This window comes from Gymnoscopelus braueri (assembly GCF_963280865.1).
Source record: "Gymnoscopelus braueri genome assembly, chromosome: 2".
NCBI classification, from domain to species: Eukaryota; Metazoa; Chordata; class Actinopteri; order Myctophiformes; family Myctophidae; genus Gymnoscopelus; species Gymnoscopelus braueri.
This window is the reverse complement of record NC_137604.1, coordinates 16,178,820-16,203,516: the sequence shown is the minus strand read 5'-3', so window position 1 is coordinate 16,203,516 and position 24,697 is coordinate 16,178,820. Positions and strand designations below refer to the sequence as shown.

The 24,697-nt window shown below is 39.6% G+C and overlaps 4 protein-coding genes across 4 annotated transcripts in view; 1 reads left to right on the top strand and 3 right to left on the bottom strand.

The window, feature by feature from the left end:
- Positions 1-801: 801 nt before the first annotated feature.
- Positions 802-5,774, bottom strand: LOC308074494 (glutathione S-transferase theta-3-like). Its single transcript, XM_080413950.1, has 5 exons — positions 5,595-5,774; positions 3,736-3,823; positions 3,347-3,497; positions 2,257-2,433; positions 802-1,448 (listed from the first exon to the last, which is right to left on the bottom strand). Exons 1-5 carry the CDS (start codon positions 5,704-5,706, stop codon positions 1,251-1,253), a joined length of 726 nt encoding a protein of 241 aa, XP_080270076.1. The 5' UTR covers positions 5,707-5,774; the 3' UTR covers positions 802-1,250.
- Positions 5,775-9,015: 3,241 nt separating this feature from the next.
- Positions 9,016-13,686, bottom strand: LOC308074559 (D-dopachrome decarboxylase-like). The gene is made up of 3 exons (XM_080414053.1): positions 13,499-13,686; positions 12,355-12,530; positions 9,016-9,779 (listed from the first exon to the last, which is right to left on the bottom strand). Exons 1-3 carry the CDS (start codon positions 13,604-13,606, stop codon positions 9,707-9,709), a joined length of 357 nt encoding a protein of 118 aa, XP_080270179.1. The 5' UTR covers positions 13,607-13,686; the 3' UTR covers positions 9,016-9,706.
- Positions 13,687-15,157: 1,471 nt separating this feature from the next.
- LOC308074544 (coiled-coil-helix-coiled-coil-helix domain-containing protein 2-like) lies at positions 15,158-20,578 on the bottom strand. The gene is made up of 4 exons (XM_080414027.1): positions 20,440-20,578; positions 16,997-17,228; positions 16,318-16,465; positions 15,158-15,381 (listed from the first exon to the last, which is right to left on the bottom strand). Exons 1-4 carry the CDS (start codon positions 20,484-20,486, stop codon positions 15,362-15,364), a joined length of 447 nt encoding a protein of 148 aa, XP_080270153.1. The 5' UTR covers positions 20,487-20,578; the 3' UTR covers positions 15,158-15,361.
- A 1,266-nt stretch (positions 20,579-21,844) lies between these two features.
- The window catches only part of LOC308105284 (uncharacterized protein), a gene marked incomplete at its 3' end in the record, with an annotated part of 32,311 nt that continues 29,458 nt past the window's right edge, over positions 21,845-24,697 (top strand). Inside the window, exon 1 of the mRNA XM_080455930.1 lies at positions 21,845-22,287. Within this exon, the coding sequence (XP_080312056.1) occupies positions 21,996-22,287 (292 nt within the window). The 5' untranslated portion in view covers positions 21,845-21,995. The remainder of the gene's footprint in view (positions 22,288-24,697) is intronic.

The following is a 24,697-nucleotide window of genomic DNA, read 5'->3' as shown; positions in this document are numbered from 1 at the left end:
GTGAACATTGTGTTTTTGTTTTTTTTTGTCTAAAATGGGCAACGCTCAAAATAGGGACACCTGAGTTTTAACTGTTTAACCGTTTCGGAGCAGACTACATGTAAGAAAATGAACTTGTCAAATATCCTGAGTGTAATTCAATTAAATAGTGCCAAATCACATCAAGTTGTCTCAGGACATATAAAGTACAATAGTGTACAGTATGGTGCAAAATGTTATGCAATGTGCAAATTTGTGCAATCTGCACAAGTTGTGAAAACTCCAAATAACTGTGGTCATCTCTGCAACTTCATTCATAATTCTACAATGATCTTAATTCAGTTTATCAATACAACAATTGAAAATGACAGATTACAGATGTGCAAACATCTGCTTTGCACGATTGTTCACACCGGTGGGAACAGCTGACCGTTTGACTGCATGAAATGAGGGAAAGGTCTGGCGTTGATTTCACTGCTTAGAATGAGTGTAAGTAATGGAGCTGGAAAATGGCCTCTGGAGGTGTGCGGACACAGAGACTGTGGCCTTGCAGAGATATCATTCAGCCAATCCTGCTGCCTAGGGGATCGAGTGCTCTCACATTTCACATTCCTCCAGAACATTATGCAACAACGCCTTATTGTGTCCGAAGGCACAAAGCGGCACATTAAAAAAGTGTGCTTTCACATGTTAAGGCCATTTGGTTACAGTGCATAATTTTTAACCTATTAAGACCTGTCCTGAAGCCGATTCTACAAATGTCTTCTAAATCCAAACAGTATTCTGAAAAACTTATGTTTCTATTTCAGAGGTGCTCAAACGTTTTCATGTCAAGGACCCCCAAAATGATATGTATTTGGCCGCCGACCCCCCACCTCAAAATATATAGTTCCAGGGACCCCCAGAAGTAAAGATTTGAGTTAAAAATGTTCGCTTCAAAATAATATATATATATTAAAAGATTTGCACACATTTTCACAATTTTTCAAATGTAGCAGATCTACAAGCTTGCAGCGCGGCACTCGGTGCCGCGCTACGAGCTTGTATATCTGCTATTTTTGAATAGCCAAAGTGTAAAATAAGACTTTTTAGCTCAAATCAAAAAAGGTGCGTTCCAGGTCTTAAAGGGTTAAGATAATAGGATTACAAGTTGACCAGACTGTAGCTGGATAAAGTATACTATAATACAATTATTTCAACAATAAGTATGAAAGATATAACTTTTGATCATCTGTGCTGTATTATCAACCTCAAGCAGTGACCGTTGGTCATCACATAAACAATCTCATGACCTTGGGCTTGAAGGCCTGTAGCTTGCTGTCGTCCATGGTCGCCACCATCTCCTTGGCAGCGAGGATCTTTTTATGAGCTTCATCGAACAGCCCCTTTCCGATGGTCTCCTGGACCCTGTCCCGCCAGGCGCTGAGCCGCGGTCTCCCCTCGAACACGTCCAAACCGGCCGCCACAGGCTGTCACGAAGACACGCACGAGTACAGAGCTAAATACAGTGTTCAATTCACTCTGAAAGGTGCCGAATTAAATCAACAATCTGGATTTCACTGTGTACCCTCTGAAAAGTGTTAATCACAGCTAAATAAGTCTCTGGGTCATTCTTTATTGATGCTCTGTGTATTCCTTTGCTTGATGTTCTGTGTAAAGCACATTGAATTGCCTTGTTGAAATGTGCTATACAAATACAATTGCCTTGCCTTGCCTTCCCCCCTACTTACCCCATCTCTACAGTAAAATCCTCAGTGTTATTTGAACTCAGAGAGTGAACAAACAGAGAGAGTGAACAATCAGAACCAAACGGACCCTAGCAGGTTAATTTTGTTTCTTTTCCATTTGAACAATCGAGAGTTAAATTGACACTACAGATTTAACTGTCTACTAAATGAATGGTTGTACGGCCTAAATTGAAGTTAAGGCCGCAAATCCGGAACTAATGTTTATAAATGCATATTTTATCCAATCTGTATGATAGAGTATGGTAATACAATATTAACTAGCACATTTCTAGTGGTTGAAGGTGGTCTCTCTACTCTTCCACTGGGACATAAGACTGTTGTCACGACAAGTTGTGAGCTTGAAGATCGGCAATTTTCACAACTTCTTTTTATGGATTTTCCATTTTTAGGGGGGGGGGGGGGGGGGGGAATCTTTTGAAATAACAATAATTAAAAACAAAATGTAGGAAACAAAGGAATATTTACATGCGACCCATATAAATGGTGCTTCCGATCCACTGCTATAAATTATAGTATTCCTCCTGCTCACCTGCATGACCTCCACGATGGCCACCAGATCCGCTAATGAGATCTGTTCTCCTGCGATAAAGGGCTTGTCCTGTATGAACTTCTCTTCAAGCAGTTTGAGAGAGCCATTCAGATCCTCCAAGGCCGCGTCCAGCTTGTCCTGGGGGACCTCCATGCCCAGAATCTTTGGAACCAAAACCTGTGAAACAAAAACACACCCTTTTAGCAACTCCCAGCATTAACAAAATATCTTCCCCTGACACCTCCACAAACATTTATAATGACTTTTCAGCAGTGAAACTCCTAACGTGAATCACAGAAACTACATAACTGTAAAATAAAAGTATTTTCTTTATTTATTATTTATTTTGGCATGAGTCAGGTGCTTTATTTCCTTGAAAACCATCTGAACATAACACCTGGAAATGCAATAGAAAGAAGAAGTTTGTGGCTATAGCAACAAAAGTGACTTAGATTTCTACGTTAAGTAATGGTAAAGCCATACTATGATCTCCACATCAGAACAATGGGATTTAGGTTGAAAATCTGTGAAGTTTGCCTATACAAATCTGTGAACTGTAAATACCACACTCTCCCAAATAAGGTTATACAAATTAAATGATATCATGAGGACTTGAAAGAGAATTGGACCTAGGACACAGGAATGCTTTGTCACACCCGTTGTGCGGGTATATATAGCTTTGACCCTTGCAATACTTTCTGTTGGTTACTTTGTAACATCACTTACCTAACAATTCAAACCATGTTTCTGTTGGATACATTATACATCATCATCTGACTATCTGGAATGTACGCAGTGAAATAACAAGTGTTAACCCCCAGAAGCAAAGATTTGAGTTACAAATGTTTGCTTTAAAAAAATATATATATATGTATATATATATATTCAAAGATTTGCACAGATTGTCAAGATTTTTCAAAAATCGCAGATCTACTTCTACATAGTGTGGCACTCGGTGCCGGGCTATGAGCTTGTAGATCTGCTATTTTTGAATAGCCAAAGAAATCTTAAAATGACAGATGCGTTCCCGGATTGAACTTGCTTAGTTTAGTTGTGTAGGTATGTGCAACAAAGCGATGTGTGAACCCACCCTGAGCCAGAACATCTTGGAGCCATGCCATCGTATGGCCATGTGCTGCCAGGACATGTACTCATTGACACGGGCCCTCTTCTGCAGGTCAGCTGGGTACCAGAAGTCAGGGGTCTTGTGCTTCTCAGCCAAGTACTGCAGTATTGCAATGCTGCAGTGGTAAATAATACAAAAAAGCCATGTAAGAGAAAGTGTCGAGTTGTATTAAAGCGGCAATCCAGAATTAGTTTTAATATAATACAATTCTATTTTGATCAATCTGCAGGGTACAGTATGTTAGTACAATATAACTAGCACATAGTGATTGGAGGTGGTTTCCCTACTCTTCCATTGAGAAATGTCAATTAAGTGTAATTCTAACATTTTATTGTATACAGTAGCCTACTCACCTTTCAGCCAAACAGAAGTCTCCATCTTTAATTGCAGGGACTTTTCTTATCAGACTTATCTTCCCAAATTCATCACCAAAGTGTTCACCTAAAAAAAGCCAAGGAACATGATTTTCTCACCAGTGTTGGGATTGACAAACAGAAGAACCAAATGGGATTATCAGTGTAACATGACAACTGCACTATTCTAGGAGCCCACATTAGCCTAATTATCAACACACAAGTGACACGTTGAAAATGTAGGCTAAAAGTCAGGATACTATTCAACAGTTTTTTCCATGTGCCTCATCATATCCATGACCCCTCAATCACTCAAACTAAAACAAATGTCCCCACGTGATATACTGCTCCCCCGTCTTTATTTATTTAACCAATAATAATGAACGTTTTGGCCGTGAAGGGCTTCATCAGGTTACAAGCTTTATGGCTTTGGAACCCTTTATGTAGGTCAGAGTCAGTGAGTGTCACCACTCAATCAGTTAATAGACCAATAGGTAGGCTAAAGTTCTCTATGTGAGGTTCCCCTACCAAAAATACATCAATTAAGGGACCATACTTCTGAACAATTGGTTAAAGACAAAATTAAAAAAAAGTTTTTTAACCTATTGTTGATTGAGTGATGATGACACCCACTGACTCTGACCTACTTAAGGGTTCCAAAACCATATGCCTGCAACCTGATCATGAAGCCCTACACACGGGCGAAACGTTGTTCATTATTTTTGCTTAAATAAATAAAGACGGGAGAGCAGTATATCATGTGTGGACATTCCCCCTTTTCTTAAAGGACCACTTCATCCATTCTCAACCTTGTCTTCATATAATTGGTGTTCACTAATTCTTACTATAAGATGACACGATTTCTGTCTATTTCTTTGGTCTGTGTCTCAGAGGAGGACTGAACAGAAACCTGCCTTCCAGTGACATCATTAATAGAAACTGCAGGCTTTCTCTTCCTGGAAAGTTAGCATGATATAATAGAAGACATTGTTCTTAACATCTTGTTTGAAATGACCAAATCTGCCTACAGATGATGTCACTGGTAGGCAGATTTCTGATTTCAAAATATTTAAAAAAAAGTTTAAAGAAAAAAGTATTTAATAAATAAAATAAAGAACTAAGATAATTTCCATAGATACTTTTATTTTTTTTAAGTTTAAGAAGTAGTAAAAATAGCATATCCACAAGCTTGCGACGCAGCTCGAAGCAACGCGTTGTGAGCTTGTAGATCTGCTATTTTCAGGAGTAGACAGAAATGAGGAGTTAGGTTGTTAGGTTGAAAATGGATGAAGTGGTCCTCTAATTTACGATGCAACTCATTGGGTCCTAAATAAGCCAATTCGGCCACTGTCTGGCATTGTTCATATCCAAAGAACTATATGAACTGAATATTTTACAGTCAGATAAATTAGGCCTATAGGCTCCCCAGATTGTAGTTTCATTTGTTTTTGTGATATTTGTGTTTCATTCATAAAAGGGTTAGGTTATATATATATGTTATGTCTAAATTGTGTTATTCTGTAAAAACTACAAACTAAAACATTACGATGTATTGTGAGCTTGTAGATCTGCTATTTCCAACATATTTTTTAATACATTTTAATTATACATGAACACTTGTGAAAAGGGACATTCTGCATAATGAGTACCATCTACTTTTGGTACTTTAAGTACATATCGATACCAATGCATACTTTTATACTTTTACTCAAGTACATTTATTTTGAATTCCGGACATTTACTTGTAACGTACCCTGACCTGATACTTATACTTAAGTAAACAATTTGAATACTTTTTTCCACCACTGACAAAGTCTAAAGACAACAACGGAGCAGCTGACAGTGAACTTAACACGTACCCTCAAACAGCGCGACTTCTTTCAACTCAAAGGGAATGTTGTTCTTCTTGCAGAAGATGTACACAGATCTGCAGGGCTGAGAGAACATGTCCACATACAACTGCACAGACATGATGATAACTGGTGATGATGTTGTGGAGGATGTGAAGGAATGTTAGAGTTCTAGATCCAACCGATCACTGTTTGAGTTGTTGCAGCTTTGGGGTCATTATTAGTGTTGCCAGATTTTGCGAGAGAAACAAGCAACCAGGTCTATGAAAACAAGCCCAAAAGAAGCGAGTAGCGACTATGCAACGGCTACTTGAAAACAATAAAAACCTCACAACGGCACAAAATATTTTCAGATGGGGGTCCGCCCATGGACATGTTTGAGAACCACTCGTTTAAACAAGTTGAAACAACATTAGGAAACGAGCCCAAATAAAGCAACTACACTTTAGAAATAAGCCAAACAAAACACTAAAACGCAACCCTGGCCCTGAAACTACTAATATTTACAAGCAACTTAAAAGAAAAATAATCCCAAAGTCACTTATAATAAGCGGACATGGCAACACTGAACAGAATCAGAGCCATCTCCCCCACGACATTACTCGAGTCTAGAGTCTATCCACGACACGCCTCTAAAAGCCAAAACGGCGTTGCTTGTCAAAAGAACGGCCCCTATGGTCATAGCTATGGATCACACGACGGTCGTCTGTCACGATGGATGAACTTCAAAATAGTTTGCACTTTCTCCATTTACGGCCCGTACAATCTACATCAACGTTCAGATTCCAGATATAAAGTGCTTACCCCATTGCCATGGATGTTACAATTATGTAAGGGCCCTCAGAAGTACCCGTATCTTCCGTATTGTTCAACAAAAATCATTTTAATCTGATTGGTGGCCATTTTCTCATAGAGTTATAATGTATCAGAGTGCAATACACCTCCCAACCGATAGGGTCGCGTAGTTGAAAGGTGAAAGGAGAAACTACGGAGAAAATGGCCACCGATCAGATTAAAATGCTTTTTATTGAACAATACGGAAGACACGGGTAGTTCTGAGGGCCCGTACATCATTTTAACATCCGTGGCCATGGGGTAGGTTAAGACTTAGACAGGGGCCATTTTCGAATTGCAGCCTCCTTAAGGTGTATCTTTAGGGCAGTTTTGAAAGTGAGGAGGGTTTTACACTCCTTTACTCCTTTTGGTAGGGCATTCCACATTTTTGTTGAATAGCATTTTTTGTTGAATTTTTGTTGGTGCCCTGACGCAAGTCCAGGGGTGCCGCAGAATACTGATTTGAAATAGTTTAACTGGCCTACTCAGTAAAACGGACCTGCTGCACTGTAGCCTTATTATTGGTGCATCCTTTTTCGATCTACACAAAATCTCTTTGCCAAAAATAGCAGATCTATATCGTTGTTTTTTTTTTGCGAATTTATGATCCCCCTAGAATACGGATGCTGGGGGTTTTGAGTGGTTAAATGTCAACTCAAGTAGCTTACGTTATTTTCAATCTTGGAAACAGCTCTCCCAGGTCCTCTGGCATAGGCCTACTGTATCTTGGGGGTAAAGAATAACACATTTACGTACTGTAACATGAGACAAATGCAACTTAAGGTGGGTGTCACAGATGGAAAACAGTTATTTAGCCTACAGGGGTGCTGAGCCAAAAAAGTTTGAGAAACACTGAGTTAGATGATGACTACATAAATAAAATAAATACATGAAACAATATTATTATATCAAAATATAATTTAATTTATAGTAATTTAACTTACTATAAATAAAGTTGAAATAATTAACTCTGAATATAGGCCTAGATACCTAGGCTATTGGTTCTCGCTTCCTTCTAGAATAGGCATTTATATACCATCTAGTAGGCTACATACATTTATTAAAGCTGCAATCCACAACTTAATGACTGCATACACATTTTTATCAATCTGTACGGCAGAGTAAGCTATGTTGCACGATAACTACAGATACATTCAGCTTTCATTACCTACCTGGGCTCCATCTTGGAGGCAAACCTCTCTGGTAACAAAAACGCAGAAAAAGTGATCAAAAATGTCAACCAAACAACACGCTTTTTGTGGAGGATTGATCGTCTAGTCAGTAAGAATACTCAGAAAATTCTTGCAGGGGCCCTCATTCAAGGTCATTATGATTATGCATGCACTTCATGGTATCACAACACCTCCAAGGCCTTAAAAACAAGGCTCCAAACATCCCAAAACAAACTTGTAAGGCTACTTCTTGGCCTCAATCACAAAACCCATCTAACCCCTGCTCATTATGCTAGGATTGGATGGCTTAGGGTTGAGGACAGAGTACAGCAACTTGCTATGGGCCTGGTCTTCAAGATACACCACGTCCACAACATTGGGATCCCCCTGTATTTGTCAAAATGCTTCCAAAATGTTAATGCAGTCCATGATCATAACACCAGAGGCAGCTCCACAAATCATGTTCAACCCAGATTTGGCTCAACTAAGGGAATGAACTCGTTCTCATGCTATTCATCAAAAATGTGGATTGCCCTACCAAAAGGAGTAAAGGAGTGTAAAACCCTACTCACTTTCAAAACTGCCCTAAAGATACACCTTCAGGAGGCAGCAATTCGAAAATGGCCCCTGTCTAAGTCTTAACCTACCCCCCCCCCCCTCCTTCATTTTCCTCTTTTGTATATATATATATATATATTTCTCTCTTCATACCAGTAACCTGAAAGCTGATTGTATGACATTCTGTATAGTAGTGTGTATATCTATCTGCCTCTTATATTTCATCATGATTTGTGTGCATGGGGTTCTCATCTTAAACAAGCTTAGTGCTTAATGAGAGTTCCAGTTTAGTAGACCTTGTATTGTGAATTTGTACTTCCATGTACTGTTATGTACTGTCATGTACTATTCTCATGTCTTACTAAATAAACTACATCAATCAATCACATTGGTTGGAACCTCATACTCCTCTATTGAGAGATGTAGACCCTGATGTAGTAGGACACCTACTGGTTGACAAGCAGTACTGCCCACAAGTAGACCTAGATGTCCACTTCAGAAACATGGACTAGACCAGGCAGGTGTTTTTTAAACGTTTTTAGGCCGTGGCCCACACTTCAAATGATTCTGTCCCATTAGGGATGGTAATATGAAATGTTGCTTGATATATTTTGCTTTAGATTAAATTCTATTATGTCATAATTGTTCATGCGTACTACATCATTTCAATTGAATAGAATTATAGTGACATTAAGCTACTCATTTGGCTGTGGATGCCCTGAAGGACCACAATTTGAAAACCACGGAATTAAGCTACGACTACAAAAATACCTTAATTAATGTAGAACCCTGGTACTGATTGTAAAACAGATAATCAATGATTTTCATTTAGAAAGAATGCAGTCATCGTACGTAAAATATCCAGGAGCATTTAATCACTAACTGATACAGTTGACCCCAAATCCATCTAGGCCACATGGCAATATTAACAGTATCACATTTAAGTATACACTTAAATCATCAGTGATGCGTTGCAATATTAGATTGCATGTGGAATGAGTAGAACATGTGAATTAATATACATACGGTAGTAAAATCCGGAGTGCTAACTTTAGTCAGTGTACATTACAATTGTACCTGGTGTACTGTAGATCGATAGATATATCTATAGGACTTTACGGATCACATGGGAAATTAATATATCATAGCAACACTGCAGTAGGCAGGAAACACAGATAGAGCTGCATTGATACTCCAGATTTTACTGTATTGAGTATAAATATTTCATTAGACAACTAATTAAAAAGATTGGAACATATTTTTAATCACCAATGACAAGTCCTTTCAAATTCAGTCAACATGGTGTCCATGTGGTTCAGATAGAGTACACGGTAAAATCCTCAATGTTAATTTAACTCAGAGAGTATACAAATGGAACCAATTTGGTACTATTTGTATAACAATGAGGATTTCACTGTGTAGGTGCTCACATACAACCACATTTTTTAACGTTTGAATATTTAAATTCACTACTGATTTTCAGTTCAGAAAGTGTCTTGTCTTCATGGAATGGACTTCAAGGTTAAAGTGTACAGCGTTGGTAGTCAGAATGATCCTTCACAAGAAGCTCATGACGGTTCCTTTCTTCCCGACCTGGTGGGCTTCCAGCGCGTAGAACCGGATGACAATCCTGAGGGTCACAACAATAGAATCAAGAAGGGTTTTAATTGTCACTTACTTGTATAAGCACAAGCAGTGAAATGTTTGTGGGGCCACTTCCTCAGAACTGTGCTAAAATAATACAACAAGGTAATAGTAATAAAACGTAAGCATAATGTTTTTTTAAATAAGGATACAAATAGGTTGGGGTCTTCTCTTAGAGACAGGTACAATATGTTATGTTTTAGCAGCAGTATAACAAATGTGCAGTTACAATATCTTGTCTTTTAGCAGCAGTGTTGAAAATGTGCAAGCAGTGGCGTCCCCAGGATTTACATTTAGGGCAGGCGAGAGTCTTTTTTTTCCAGCCATTTGGTTAATTCAGTCAATCAAGGTCATACAGTCACGCTTCCAGAGTATAAAGTCCCTTCAGTTTATGACATCAAATATCTCTGGTTAATTAGTTACACATGTTCTCAGTCTGGGTGAAAAGATCTGATGTTTAAGCACTTGAGAATCCAAAGTGACCGATAGATGTCCATGTTAATCACAAGACGTATACTTAAAATCATAAGGTATACCTAGTTTTGGGGGAACTACACTTAATTACTTAATTTGACCGTGAACTGTCAAAACAACCCATTAATTTATACCACTAACTACAAAACATCACAATGAAGGAAGTTAAATTACAGCAAATCTACCTTCAACTGAAATATCGTTTTCTTAACTAAAGTACTCCGAAAATATATTTCACGTTCATGTGAACATCTGCAATATAATAACTTATAATAACTTGTTAACAAAATAACACTATTTTATTTTTGAATTACAAATTAATTCACATGATGAAACTATCTGAACACATTTTGTTGGAAAAGGTTTAAGACTTTTGGTGGCAAAAGAATAAGAAACATGCTTGAACTTTCACGTTTTTATTCAAACATTCTTGAACTTGCAGACTGAGTGAAAGTCCTCCTCTACATTGGGTAGATTATATTACTGTACAAATGGGCCATCTACGAGGTGCAGACCACTGATTGTATGCATGCACTGTATGTACTTTGCACTCATTGTTGTAATTACAAATTGTTGTTATGTGCGCCTATATGTATGTATGACATTTGCACTCCTTGGTTTTATTTATTGTTGCTTTTACTAATTCAATTCAATCTTTATTTCAGACCCAGGGAGATCCATATCCCAATTTAACAACACAACACAATAAAATAACAGAAAGGGGAAAACAAGAAGAAGCAAATAGCCCACATTCAGTTTCTGACATACAAACATGTGCGCCAATGGTTCCACAGTCTAGAGGAGAACCTGACAGAACGGCGTGTAGGGTCCGTTATGACAGCGATGAGATGTCCTACACATAAATCTGTACATAAGGTTACGTAGCACAGCAGAGCAGGTGGGTACCCCGACAGTAACACACATCTGGCTTGCACTGGAGCTTCTCAGAGCTCTCAGCAGCAGCCTCATGCAGTCATTACTATTGTTTGGTTGTGCAGCCCTTTTGGACATTATTTGCGATATTGGGTGGCTATACTAAGATTTGCCTTGACTTAATTATGCTGTTTTCCTCTTTTCATACCCTGAGCTCTCTGTACTGTATGCACTGTAGCTAAAAGGCTCAACAATCCCTAACGCAGTTAAGAGTGAATTAGCAAAACAGGCCCAACTTAAAACAGATATTGAGATATGACTTTATTTATTTATCCTTATGACTTTAAAAGAAAATACATATTGTGTCTGTACCATACTGTATCTTGGCAATCTTGACATCTTGTATGGTACAGCCAACTCAGAGGAGTGTACAAATGGAACCAAATTGACCTTTATGGGTCCATTTCGTTCTATTTGTACACGCACCTTGTCTATTTAACGTTTTTTCAAGGAAGTACATATTTTTTGTCTACAGAATCAAGAGCACATAATTAGAGCATCTGGTTTTATCATATGTATTGTGGTTTCATAACTTCACCCGGTTCCACGTGTATAACTGCTACATACAAATCAGCTGGTTGCGTAACACAACTGGAAACTGCCATGTCATGCCAAGAAGACCATATGTGAGGTTAACTGATGCCTAAATCAGGGGTCTTCAAAGTTTTTCAGGCCAAGGACCCCTTAGCTGAGAGAGAGATGAAGCAGGGACCTCCACTACATATTGTATATACAATTGTGTAACAGATTGAACTTTTTAGACTTGTTTGACAGAACTGTCATCAGTGTTGTGTTGTAAATTAAAGTCTGGCTTATTTATTTGTTTACACGTGATATTTTCTATTATGTTGGATTCTTTGATCCCTTAAACCCTCAATACTTATTCAACTTGACTTGGACTTGTACTTGGTCTGCTCTTGTTTTCCCTCTACACCAACCTCCACGCGTTGTGGACTTGTAGATCGGCTATTTTCAGCCCCAGAAAGGGGATGTTAGGGTTCAAGTGGTTAATTTTTAAACAAAAAAACATTCCAATCACACAATAACTTAGTTGAAGATCCATCCATGGCCTAAATCATTGCATATTCTGAATTCCTAAACCATTGTTTCAGACAATAATCTAGTGGCAGGACCATAGTGTACAAACTACTAACCTGTCTTCAGTTAGACCAAGTTCTCCTGTGAGGAACTGGAAGATCTTGGCGCTGTGCGCTTTATTCTTCTCAGCGGTGTCGGTGACGGCGATGGCGGACACAGACAGCATCACACACGGAGAGCACGAGCCACCGATCAGCATTGGCAGCCCTGCTTTCACCACTAAGTTCATCCTCTGCAACAACAAAAAAAGTCACTCGTTAATTCAGTTGTCATGTGTCCTATGAGAGAGACCCTCTCACTGAGACCAGGTTATGCATGGATATAAACGCCAGTGATGGAAAGTTAAGTAAGTAAGTGCCTTCACTCAAGTAGGCCTGTCACAATTACAACATTTAAGTTGACGATTAATTTTCATACAAATAACTGTGATTAACGATTTAATTGTGTTTTTGGCTTTGAACATATGAATACAAATATTATTTTTGGGGCTTTGTAATCAAAACCTGCACGTTGTTCCATGTCTTAAAACTGTATACTTCTACTCCACTATATTTCTGAGGCAATTATTTCTTTGCTTTGCTTGCTGATTACTTTTCAGGTTTACAAAACAATACATTAAACTTTAAGTGAAATAGGTTAGTGATGAAACACATTCATAATTTACAAATTACAATCCATGTAATTAGTTATTGTGAAATGGGCCAATCTGCATAATGGTTAGGCTAGTGTAATGAGTTTAGTAGGCCTACTGCCAGTTGTAACTAATAAAGAGTGGGTGTGTGAGGCTGTGAGCTCAATGAGAAGGAGTATTCAATTCATGCATTGCTTACATTTGTAAATATGCAACTTTTACTTGTAATAAACAGAGTACTACATTATGGTATTCTAGTAGTAGGCCTATAGCCTAAACATAAAAAATAAATCAGAGTAGGCCAACTTTAGTTCTACATCATCAGATAATAATAATGTATGCATATTAGCAGCCTGTAACATAATTTATACTTTGCCACACGACAGTGTCGCACGCCGAAAATAGCCGATCTACAATCTCGCAGCGCGTCGCGATGCAACGCGACGTGAGCTTGTAGATCTGCAATTTTCGGATACGCACATGACATTGTGAGTATTATGCAAGCTCAGCACAGCAGGGTACAGATCGTTTCATTCACTCGTGTTGTTCACACAACAACTATAACTCACGTCCTCTGGTTTGCCCAGGACAGCAGCAGTGGTCGCACACAGCTTCTTCAGGAAGTCCTCAGAGAACTTGCTCGCAGGCAAATTAGTTTCCAAGTCAATAAAAGGCATTGTGGCTTATTATATTATTACTGTACGAGTTGTACGTGGAGTGAGACGAGAGAGAATGGAAGCCAACGGATCCGCTGCTTGGGGAATGGGAAAGAGGAAGGGACAACCAACGCCCCTGGTGGTCAAGTCCGTCACTTCATGGAAGAAAGTCTTCTTCATTAGCGACAGACTATGAAACAAATACGTATACTGCCCCCACGTGGGAAGATTGGTTTACTCCGTGGAATCGATGCACATTGCAACATGTTCTAACATTTTATTTCAGAAAGCACACCCCCAGGTAGCCTATTATTTAGGTATCTCACCAAAACAGGCCAATACACCAAAACAGGCCAGAAAATCCAACTAATCAATTAATCAAACAAACCACCACACCCCCCTCCAACAATCTGTCTTTCAGTGGCACATGACAGGGAAAGAGCCTGTTTCGTAGAAACAACATAGAGACACAAGGCTGTGGAAGAATGCTTATTGTTACATAATTATCATCCTCATGTTCTAATTTCTGAAGAATGCTTATTGTTACATATCCTTATCATGTTCTCATTTGCTTACTGTACAGACCCGAGAGGAGATTATGTCTCTGTATGTCTTTATTCTCACTCAGCACAGGATGTGAAGGTTGTATGATCTCTGTACTCTTAACAGATAACATTTACTGTTCATCCATAGATTCTGCCCTCCACATTGCAAAATAAAATGCATGGCAGAAAATGGTAAAATACAAGGTGAGACTCAAATAAAATAATTAGAAATATTATTCCCCTGCCAGCATCAGAATCGCTTTATTTCACTATGTACTTACATACATAAAGAATATGAAATACTAATGTTCCCCTCAGTCACCTGCAGTGCAACATAAAATAATATCTAATAAGCATCATAAAAAGAAAAATTCTAAACACACCTTTAAAAACCCAATGTGTAAGACATTTAAATGTTGCAAGGTATTGTATTTGCTCCTGTCGGTATTAAATGATCAAAAATATCTGTAGAATGAACGAGCAGATTTTCGTGAAACCCTGCACAAATCAGATGATTCACGTTTGGGTCAAAAACATCACCTCCTCTGCATTTAACCCATCTTAACAATTACGAGCAGTGTGCACTATTAATACAGCCAACCGGAGGCCTTCTGATTCCCAGACAAGCCTCCCTAGTACCCATTCAGTCACAACAATTAAGGTCAAGGTTTACAGAATGGCTCATATCTCAGGACAAGATGTGTTGACAGGTGTGTTATATTACCATTGTTAAAAAAAAGAAAACATAATCAAGCTCTTTTTATTATGCCAGGTCATTCAAAATGTTTACTCTGTAAATACATTCATTATTTGTGACTTTGTGAAAATATCCGCTCTACAAGCACATAACGCATTGCGATTGTGAGCTTGTAGATGGGTATTTTTTTCATTTTTGGGTATTTTCTTTTCTTTTTTAACTGTTTTGTTTTGGGTACAATTCTCACCTATAATGGCCAAAATAAGGACACAGGTTGAAAGTGGTTAAGATGACACATTTTCATCACTGAAACAGAAAAGAGACAACACAGACAGGTAGCAGCTGAAGGTGGATACCAACTATTTATTCAATGTTATGACATACTGTACATTCCAAGCAGCAATCTTTTCATATCAATCAAAAACATCAACTTACAAACAAAGATCAAACTGAATGTGTACTGACTGTAGTGGAATTAAGATCTGTTTCATTTGACTATAAGGTTTATTTGTGTATGATATTGAAATGTGTCCTTTACACCAATGACGACACACCTAGGCAGATAAGCACAAAAAAAAGAACAAACAATTAGAAATGATAGATGTACTGTATTTCTAAACCAAGAAAAATATGTTTAAGCTTAATCTAATCAAAGATACTGTGATAGGGGTTTGGGTTATGTTATGTAGTTACCTTGTCATGATGTAACTCTAAATATTGGTGATATAAATATTTTCAATAGTTGGTCCGTAGATTATAAACTGATGATCCAAAATTATCCGCTTCGATTTACATTGTAAGGTGAAACAGGTTTCAATGTCACTCTTTTAGCACACAAACAAATTACAGAACATGGATTAGCATTTTTTTCTACATACAAATGCCAACTTCCTGCTGATTTTCCTATTTTAATTAGGAAGAACTTCTGGAAGGTATGCTTCCGAGACCAAATCCCTGTGTTTGTTACTGGGCAAGTAAGAAACGAATAGCAACGAATAGCAAAAAATAACAAAAATACAATTTTTTAAAGCAATTTTATACATAGTCAGAATCTGCTTTGTTTGTGTGCTAAAAGTGTGACTTTGTGACCCGTTTCACCATGCAATGTATGTCAACAGGGAGAATGAATTGGATCATAATATTTTCAGTTCCATTCCATTCTTTTCCATTGGTTTTGCATCTATGTTCAGAATGTATGTTCTCTTAGCTATCTCTAGTGCAATATACTGTATTTATTGGGCATTATCCCTGTCAAATATAGATAAATTCTAATCCATGGACTAGTATTGAAGACCTTGCAAATATTTGGTGTTAAATAATGGCAAGGCTCACACAATCCAAACCAAAGTGTTGTTGTGCTTTAAATACAAATCATCCAACATACAGAATGACATAATTACCAAATGTGGGATGTGAAGGTGAGAATCATTATAGTTGAATGCATATTTATCTGAAAACGTGTTTGAATCCAGTCAATCGCTTAGACTTACCGTGAGAGAACTTGCACTGTTTGAGGGCCTCGTTGAAGCCCTCACACAGACTGAGGTCCTGTTGGTTGGTGGCACAGTCCAGGAACTGTCTAACCTCGAAATGACATGGGCCAGGCTGAGCTGGGGCAGGAGCGGGCCTAGGGGCCTCCTGGAATGACAGGGTCAACATTTACCTACATTCATACAGTACACAGCTCACTATCCCTAACACACACGTAACCTCAAAAACAATAACAATAACAATTTCAAAAGAGCGATCTACAAGCTCACAACGTGTTGGGATGCAATGTGCTGTGAGCTTAAATTGGCTCTTCACTGTGCGACAGCATTGTACAACTAAGAATACAATATGGTAAGTGGTTAACTATAGCCGTTTACATTCTTTGCTTTCAGCCAAGTTTTGCTAATGTCATCAACACTTGCAACACACAAACATCCAACCACGCTGTCATTATGCAAACCTATATAAACCTATATATTATATGATCATCGCTTCCCTTCTCCTACAACTCGAAAACTCATGTGATACCATGTGAATGTGATCGTTTACTCAATTAGTATATTAAAAAGCCACAATTTCACAACAATGTTTGAAAATAGTCCATCTACTTGTAGCTGGGCTATTCTCTCTATCTTTTAAATAGGGCTTAAGTGGTGAACATCTCCTAACCCCACTCACCTGGTATGCAGGCTTGGCTGGCTCCGGGCTGCTGCTACTGCTGCTGCCTCCACTAAAAGCTCCAGTGAGTGCACTTCCCACAACATGGCCTACGGCTGAGCCAATCGCCACCCCACCAGCGGTGACAGCCATCTGGGCCATGAGGCCGGGCCCCTGAGACGGGGCGGCGGCTGGGGCCAGAGCCGCTGGGGGTGGATGATGAGCAGGGGCTGGAGCATAGGATGGAGCTGGGCTGTGAGCACGAGACAAACACAGAAAAGGCCTTAGTCATTACAGAATGTCAAGTTACAACACTCACCACAGAGGATAGCCTCTGGGGAGAAAGGAAGGTCGCACTCAAATGTCCCTTCTCTGACATTGCGCGCACATTACTTTGATTAACCCTATGAATTAGGGTGCGTTCTTAATCGTAATTCACTCTCATCAAGAGTGTTTACAAATGAGAATTAGTTGGCCAAACAGATTTATAATTGCTGTGATAGAAAATAATGTTTGTACCATTTTAAAGGATTTTCAAGGTTTTGTATTGTCACAAACATAATCCAACAGTATAACGTTGCTGGCAGTGGAATTCTAGGCGGAATATGCAAATAACAATGTTACTTCACTTGTAATAACATTTTGTCCTCTCATTGTCTAAACTTTAGACAATGAGAGGACAAAATGTCAACTCTAAAGCGTCTGGTGTGCGATCTGCGCTCTCCCAGAGCCCAGTGCACAGAATTTTCAAACGGCAACACACTGAACACTGCATTTTCGAATGACAGTGCGCTCAGACACCCTCAGAGTGAATTTACAAGCTCACCCTTAATGTAACCCGGATGCAAATTAACACCTCTTGAATGAAAACGTGTCATATGAGCTCTGGGCATGTCCCCTCTAATTTCGATTTGGCCCTTCCAATCCACGCATATATTGTTATGTATTTGAGAGTTTGAGGCCATTTGATATTAAATCCCTTGGAGGAATGTTGTTTGTTGAGCTGAAAATGATGGCAACACAACCCTGGAAGAAACCATCTTAAAAATAAATGCCTCAATTTTGGATCATAAGTGATCACTCTGAATATTTTGTACTGGCTTTTATTAAACTTAGAAAACAGCCAGCACACAGTAAATGTCCTTTTAAACTTAACCTACATATACCTTACATATACCGTAATACAGTATGCAGACAGCAGCAGAAAGGCAAGCAAAGGACAGGCCTGGAGTGCTTATAATAAGTTACATATCGTTGCTGTCCGGCAGCTCAATTTTTCCGCTTTTGCATTTTCTTTCCATAAATCAGTGCTATTGAACACCCTTTACGTCTCTGTGTTGAATAAAAAAATATTGAACGAATGAAAAGTATTAAAAAGCGCTTCTGTCAAAACCAGCCAACTCCATTGGATCCACAAACGTTCTGCTAACCCAGCTAAGTCCACCAAAGGGGGGTGGAGTTAGCTGGTTTTGCTGACTCCAGGCTCCACCCCCTTTTGACCTCCAACCTCATTGTGAGCTTGGAGGTCCATTTAGCTGTTCTTATCAATGATGAACAAAACCTCCTAACTCCACTTTTTGTTTTGTTTTTGTAATTTCCTGAAAAATGAACATTTTGGAGTTAGCTGGTTCCTGCTGGACAGCAGAGATATAATATGGCAGTCAGATGTCAAAATAGCAACCAACATCAACTTTTTCAAAGCCTGTGTGAAAGAGTCCTTCTCTATGGTTCCAAAACATGGACGATGAATGAAGAGATACAGGATTGTCTTCATGGAAAGACTTTTCATGCGTGTCCACTGTCCAGAAGCTTTCATGCGGGAACCATCCCATGAAAGCTCTGATTTACAGCGCCATCCGTCTCATCTCAGTTGTTGTGGCACAAAGAAGAGTCTGCTTTGCTGGACATTGCTGCTAGAGCGCAAAAGACCAGATCTCCTTGGCTATTCTGAGAGACTTATCCCTGCTCACCAGGAGGAAGCAGACCTGTCATATTTCCAGATGTTCTAAGAAGGGATGCACAACGGACTGTGAATGAACTATCAATTAACAGAAAGTCAGAAACCAGTGGATGCAGCGTGTGTCTCAGAAGAACTCTAGGGCACTCAAAGGATGATCATGATGATGCCTACTAAAAGTTTAGGTAGTCCTAGTCAGGGTAATACACACCTAAAAAGAGCCACATGAACCTTGCTTTATACAAAATTAATGTGTGTCTTTGGAAGTTACCTGTATCATACAGGATCATCCTGCGCTGCCACTAACCGTTCATTTATTCATTAAAGTTAGTTAACCATATGATATCCAGGCCAAATGTTGCCATAATGTAACCACTGACTGGATCCACTTGACAGGGGGTCCCCCCCAGGGCTCTAACTTTCATATTTGCACACACTTTAGAGAGAGACATGCTGACCTTTCACCTGGTGACCTTGTTAACAGACACACATGTCTGTTGGTCCAAACTAATGACGCACACCCACCTGTCTGGAAGCTTAACATAGCCTACATAGTAAGCATCTGTCTACAATAGATCACCAGTACAATAGATTCATTTCCTATGAATTGAATACACGGGACCCCAATGGAAACGAGTCATAGTGCTTTCTTTAGCATTGTAGTTGTATTAAACTGTACAGTTTTGCAAACTGTTAATTAGTATTCAATCAATCAATCAATCAGTATAGGCTACATCCCATTTCATTCATACTCCATGCAGAAAATAACTGATCTACGAGTAACAACGCGTCGCATGGCAACGGAGACTTTAGTTAATTTAATTAGGCTTTAATGTCCAGAGCGTAGAATTCTCTCTAGCGCTCAGCCAGGCTGATCATAGACCGAAAATTCCACTGCCATGCTAGGTATCAGTCTTTAGTTAAACTAAACAATACTATTTCGCAAAATAAAGGCAGTTTTGTGTTGTTGAAAGTCTATTCTCCAGGGTGGGAAGCCTCTCAGCACCCCACCTTCTCTGTATAATACACTTTTGGGCAGAAAATAAAATATGTGGGCCAGACGGAAATTATTTTATTTACTCCACTGCGCCCTCTACAGATCTGGTCAATGGTACTTTATGTTGACCAGATCTGTAGAGGGCGCAGTGGAATAAATACAATAATTTCCGTCTGGCGGACATATTTTTTGTTCTGCCCAAAAAGTGTATTATACAGAGAAGATGGGGTCCTGAGAGCCTTCCCACCCTGGAGAATAGACTTTCAAGATCACAAAACAACCTTTGTTTCGGTCAGCAGCGAAATAGTTTTGTTTATTTTCACTAAACACGGAGACCTCGCACGGCAGTGGAATTTTCTGATATATAAGCACGGCGTGTCACGAGGACCAGTCGGCAAGCGGCAACGTCGCACTACGTACGGAGACATAACGGGTTACAACACAGTTACACACTCACTATATGACTTTACCAGCAGCAAAGTTGACTCATAATAACGTGACAACGTTTACCTTGATGGAGCCGACGAACGGCTGACGCTGCGGCCTCCTCTGGCCATGATTACTGTTTATGTAGAATAAATAACAACGCTTCTAGAAAGTACGTTCCTTGTGACACAACAAGCTCGTCCAGACTCTCACTGTCACTGTGTCGCTCACACGTGTTTGATGACCTTGTTGTGTGCCTTCGACGCCGGTCTTGCCAGATATCGCGAGAGAAACAAGCACACCGACCTGTCCTGTGAACAGTGGTGGAAACTATGGGTGCGTTCGGAAATACAGCACTGAGCGCACTGGCCAATACAAACTAATAGGCGAGTGCGCTCCGGTGTGCAATATCCGAACGCACCCTAAGTAACTAAGCACAGTTACTCAAGTTTGTAGCCTATACTTAAGTACAATTTTGAGGTATTGTTTACATTAGTGGAGTATTTCCCCCCAAAAATATAAAAATTGTACTTTTACTCCACTACAATTATACTTAGTTACTTTTTAGATGTAGATTTGTGTTACTAAACATACAACCACTTAAGGTCTATTTCGGCTATTTGAAAATGCTATTTTGAAAATATTTGTATACATTTTGAACTTGTGAAATGGGACATTCTGCACAATGACTACTTTTACTTTAGGTACTTTTAAGTATATTTTGATGCGAATGCTTTTTTACTTTTACTCAAGTACATTTTGATACAAGACTTTTACTTGTAACAAAGTAGTAAAACAAAAAAAAGTCGATTTTTTCCCCCACCGCTGAAGCACACCAACCTGTGAACAACTTGGCCCAAAAAACAAATATTCTTTCTTTCTTTCTTTCTACCTACAAAGTGTGTGTATTCATCTTTCTTTCTTTGCTGCGCTACTCATTCTGGACAATAGATGGCAGTGTTGTTTACAGGAGGAGATCGTCACTCCCACTAGGAATGTGTTTCCGTCTTTCCGTATAGACAATCAGTGTTGACATGTCCGCTTATTATAAGCGACTTTGGGCTTATTTTTCTGTGAAAATATTGGTAGTTGTGGGTTGAAATTGTTGTGGCTTTTTTCTTGCTTCCTAATGTTGTCCTGTGGTTCTCAAACATTTTCAAGTCTAGGACCCTTAAATGAATATGTATTTGTCTGCGGACCCCCATCTGAAAATATTTTATGCCAGGGATCCCCATACAATATTTGTGTTGTTAAAATGTCAAATTGTTTTTAAGATTATTATTTTCTAAATAGCCGATCTACAAGCTCACAACGCGTCGCAATGCAACGCGTTGTGAGCTTGTAGATCGGTTATTTTCAAATATTATGTAATATGTTTAAAGGGCGAAGGGCTCGCTTCTTTTGGCCTTGTTTTCATAGACCCCGGTTGCTTATTTCTCTCGCAAAATCTGGCAACACTCAATGTGTTTCCGTACAGACAATCATCACATCAACACAAAAAGCTGAGTTCTATGTAGACCCGTCAGGAGAGAGATCCCGATCCTCTTCACTCCAACAAGCGGCTCTTTGATGCTTTTTCATAAGCGTCCACGTTTCAACGACGTGTTCGTAACGGGGACCAAACAACAACAACAACAACAATGACGTCTTCCTCGGCTGCTATGGACTTCCACACGCAGATCGCGTCCATCATGGAGGTTCTGGCCAACGCGGCCGTGGCGGAGATCTGTAAGGTGGTGGACGACGGCTACGCCGAGGTGAGCCTGGAGGTGAACCAGAGCAACAAGGAGAACGCCTTCCTCCGCAGGAAGGTCAAGCTGCTGGAGCTGCAGATGGCCAGGTACAGAGCGGAGAGATGCAAGAGCACCGGGGGGCCGGGGGGCTTCCTCAGTGTGCGTGTGATGAACAGACCCCACGCTGAGGCACTGGCAGGTAAACACACTGACACACACACGGAAACACACTGAGACACACACACACACACACTGAGACACACTGAGACACACACTGAGACACACTGAGACACACACTGAGGCACTGGCAGGTAAACACACTGACACACACACACTGAAACACACTGAGACACACACACACACACACACACACACACACACACACACACACACACACACACACACACACACACACACACACACACACTGAGGCACTGGCAGGTAAACACACTGACACACACACTGAAACACACTGAGAGAGAGACACACACACACACACACACACACACACACACACACACACACACACACACACACACACACACACACACACACACACACTGAGGCACTGGCAGGTAAACACACTGACACACACACACACACACACACACACACACACACTGAGGCACTGGCAGGTAAACACACTGACACACACACTTAAACACACTGAGACACACACACACACACACACACACTGAGGCACTGGCAGGTAAACACACTGACACACACACTGACACACACACTGAAACACACACTGACACACACACACACACACACACACACACACTGAGGCACTGGCAGGTAAACACACTGACACACACACTGACACACACACTGAAACACTGAGACACACACACACTGAGGCACTGGCAGGTAAACACACTGACACACACACTGAAACACACTGAGACACACACACTGAAGCACTGGCACCAGTCTGGCAGGTAAACACACTGAGATACACACTGAGACACACACACTGAAGCACTGGCAGGTAAACGCACTGAAGCACACACTGACACACACACACACACACACACACACACACACACACACACACACACACACACTGAAGCACTGGCAGGTAAACACACACACACACACACACACACACACACACACACACACAGAAGCATGGGCAGGTAAAACACACTGAGACACACAGAAACACACTAATGACTATGGTGCTGACTATGTTAGTGACTATGGTGCTGACTATGTTAGTGACTATGGTGCTGACTATGTTAAGGATGACAATGGTGCTGACTATGTTAATGACTATGGTGCTGACTATGTTAATGATGACTATGGTGCTAACTATGTTAATGATGACTATGGTGCTGACTATGTTAATGACTATGGTGCTGACTATGTTAATGATGCTGATTATGTTAATGACTATGGTTACTTACAATGTTAATGGCTATGGTGCTGAATATGGTTACTAACTATATTAATAACTATGGTGCTGACTATGCTGCTTTTCAAAAATTATATACAATATATTCATAATATACAGTAGGCTACTGTTGTTAGATAGATTTTGGATGAAGATGCTTCAGTCACAAAGATGCTCATTGTTTCTGCTCATTGTTTCAATAGGAACAGTGACTAAAGTGAAACCTGCATTTCAATCTATGGGAAAGAAATTGTGGTCGAAAACACATCTGTTGACCGTGCTCAAAAGCTGAACTAGTCACCGGCGGGCGATATTTAAGATAAAACAGAAGTGCAACTCTTGTCAATTCAGGATGTGATCGGACTGTGTCAGCAAGCACAGAGAGGGATGTTATTGTAGGGTTTCAAACAGTGCATAAACCACTCATTTCAAAGAAGACACACATGCACATTTGAGAGTTCAGTGGTGGAAAAACCACAGGCACTGGTCTACAGATATGTAAAAAAAAGTGATATGGTCAAATGAGTCATCCTTTACCATATTCTCCACACGTGGTTAAATGCATGTGTGGCATACATACACCAAGAGTACAGTACACGCCTGAATGTTTGACCCCGGCAGTATGTTGTGCATAGTTTTGATTCACTTGTCGCTGGAAGAGTCACTGAAAAAAATCAATGCAAAGTTATTCTCCCCGCCATATATGTTTGTTATTTATTTTATTTTTGTCAGCCAAAAAATAGAGAAAACAGGAAAAACTTATTTTGACATGATACAGCATAAAACTGATTTAACGTAAGGTATGTTCTGCCAAAAAGGGACAAGACCAGAAAGTGTAGCGTAGGTTACATCTGCCACAAATATCAGATTCATTATACATTCTAAAAATGTCTTAAGAAAACAGTTTTCTGAAAAAACGTATATTGTGTATATATCGTTGTTGTCGTGCAGAAACCTCTTATGTCCATATTTTAACTTTTTGTGTAAATTAACGCCCTACTTGATCATCCTACACACAAAAGCATCATGCTGCGTTCACACGGGCAGATACAAAGATACAGTCTACCATTCATTTTCAATGGAAGCCAGCGACATGAAGATACAAAGATACATCCGACGTTTGTAGCTGCTACAAAAGATACAAATCTACAAATTCAAGTTGAGCTGTTTTTTTCAACTTCCAGTTACAAAACTACAACTGTAGCTCTGA

Coding starts and splice junctions, on each gene's coding strand:
- LOC308074544 (XM_080414027.1), bottom strand. CDS start 20,486: ATGGCCAGAGGAGGCCGCAGCGTCAGCCGTTCGTCGGCTCCATCAAG. Junction 16,466..16,996: donor CAGCCAAGCCTGCATACCAG/GTGAGTGGGGTT, acceptor CTGTCATTCCAG/GAGGCCCCTAGGCCCGCTCC. Junction 15,382..16,317: donor ACAGTGCAAGTTCTCTCACG/GTAAGTCTAAGC, acceptor TTATCTGCCTAG/GTGTGTCGTCATTGGTGTAA.
- LOC308074559 (XM_080414053.1), bottom strand. CDS start 13,606: ATGCCTTTTATTGACTTGGAAACTAATTTGCCTGCGAGCAAGTTCTCT. Junction 12,531..13,498: donor TCCTGGGCAAACCAGAGGAC/GTGAGTTATAGT, acceptor TTGTTGTTGCAG/AGGATGAACTTAGTGGTGAA. Junction 9,780..12,354: donor CTTGGTCTAACTGAAGACAG/GTTAGTAGTTTG, acceptor TGTGACCCTCAG/GATTGTCATCCGGTTCTACG.
- LOC308074494 (XM_080413950.1), bottom strand. CDS start 5,706: ATGTCTGTGCAGTTGTATGTGGACATGTTCTCTCAGCCCTGCAGATCT. Junction 3,824..5,594: donor AGAAGTCGCGCTGTTTGAGG/GTACGTGTTAAG, acceptor GGCTTTTTTTAG/GTGAACACTTTGGTGATGAA. Junction 1,449..2,256: donor CCATCGTGGAGGTCATGCAG/GTGAGCAGGAGG, acceptor TCTTCGTGACAG/CCTGTGGCGGCCGGTTTGGA.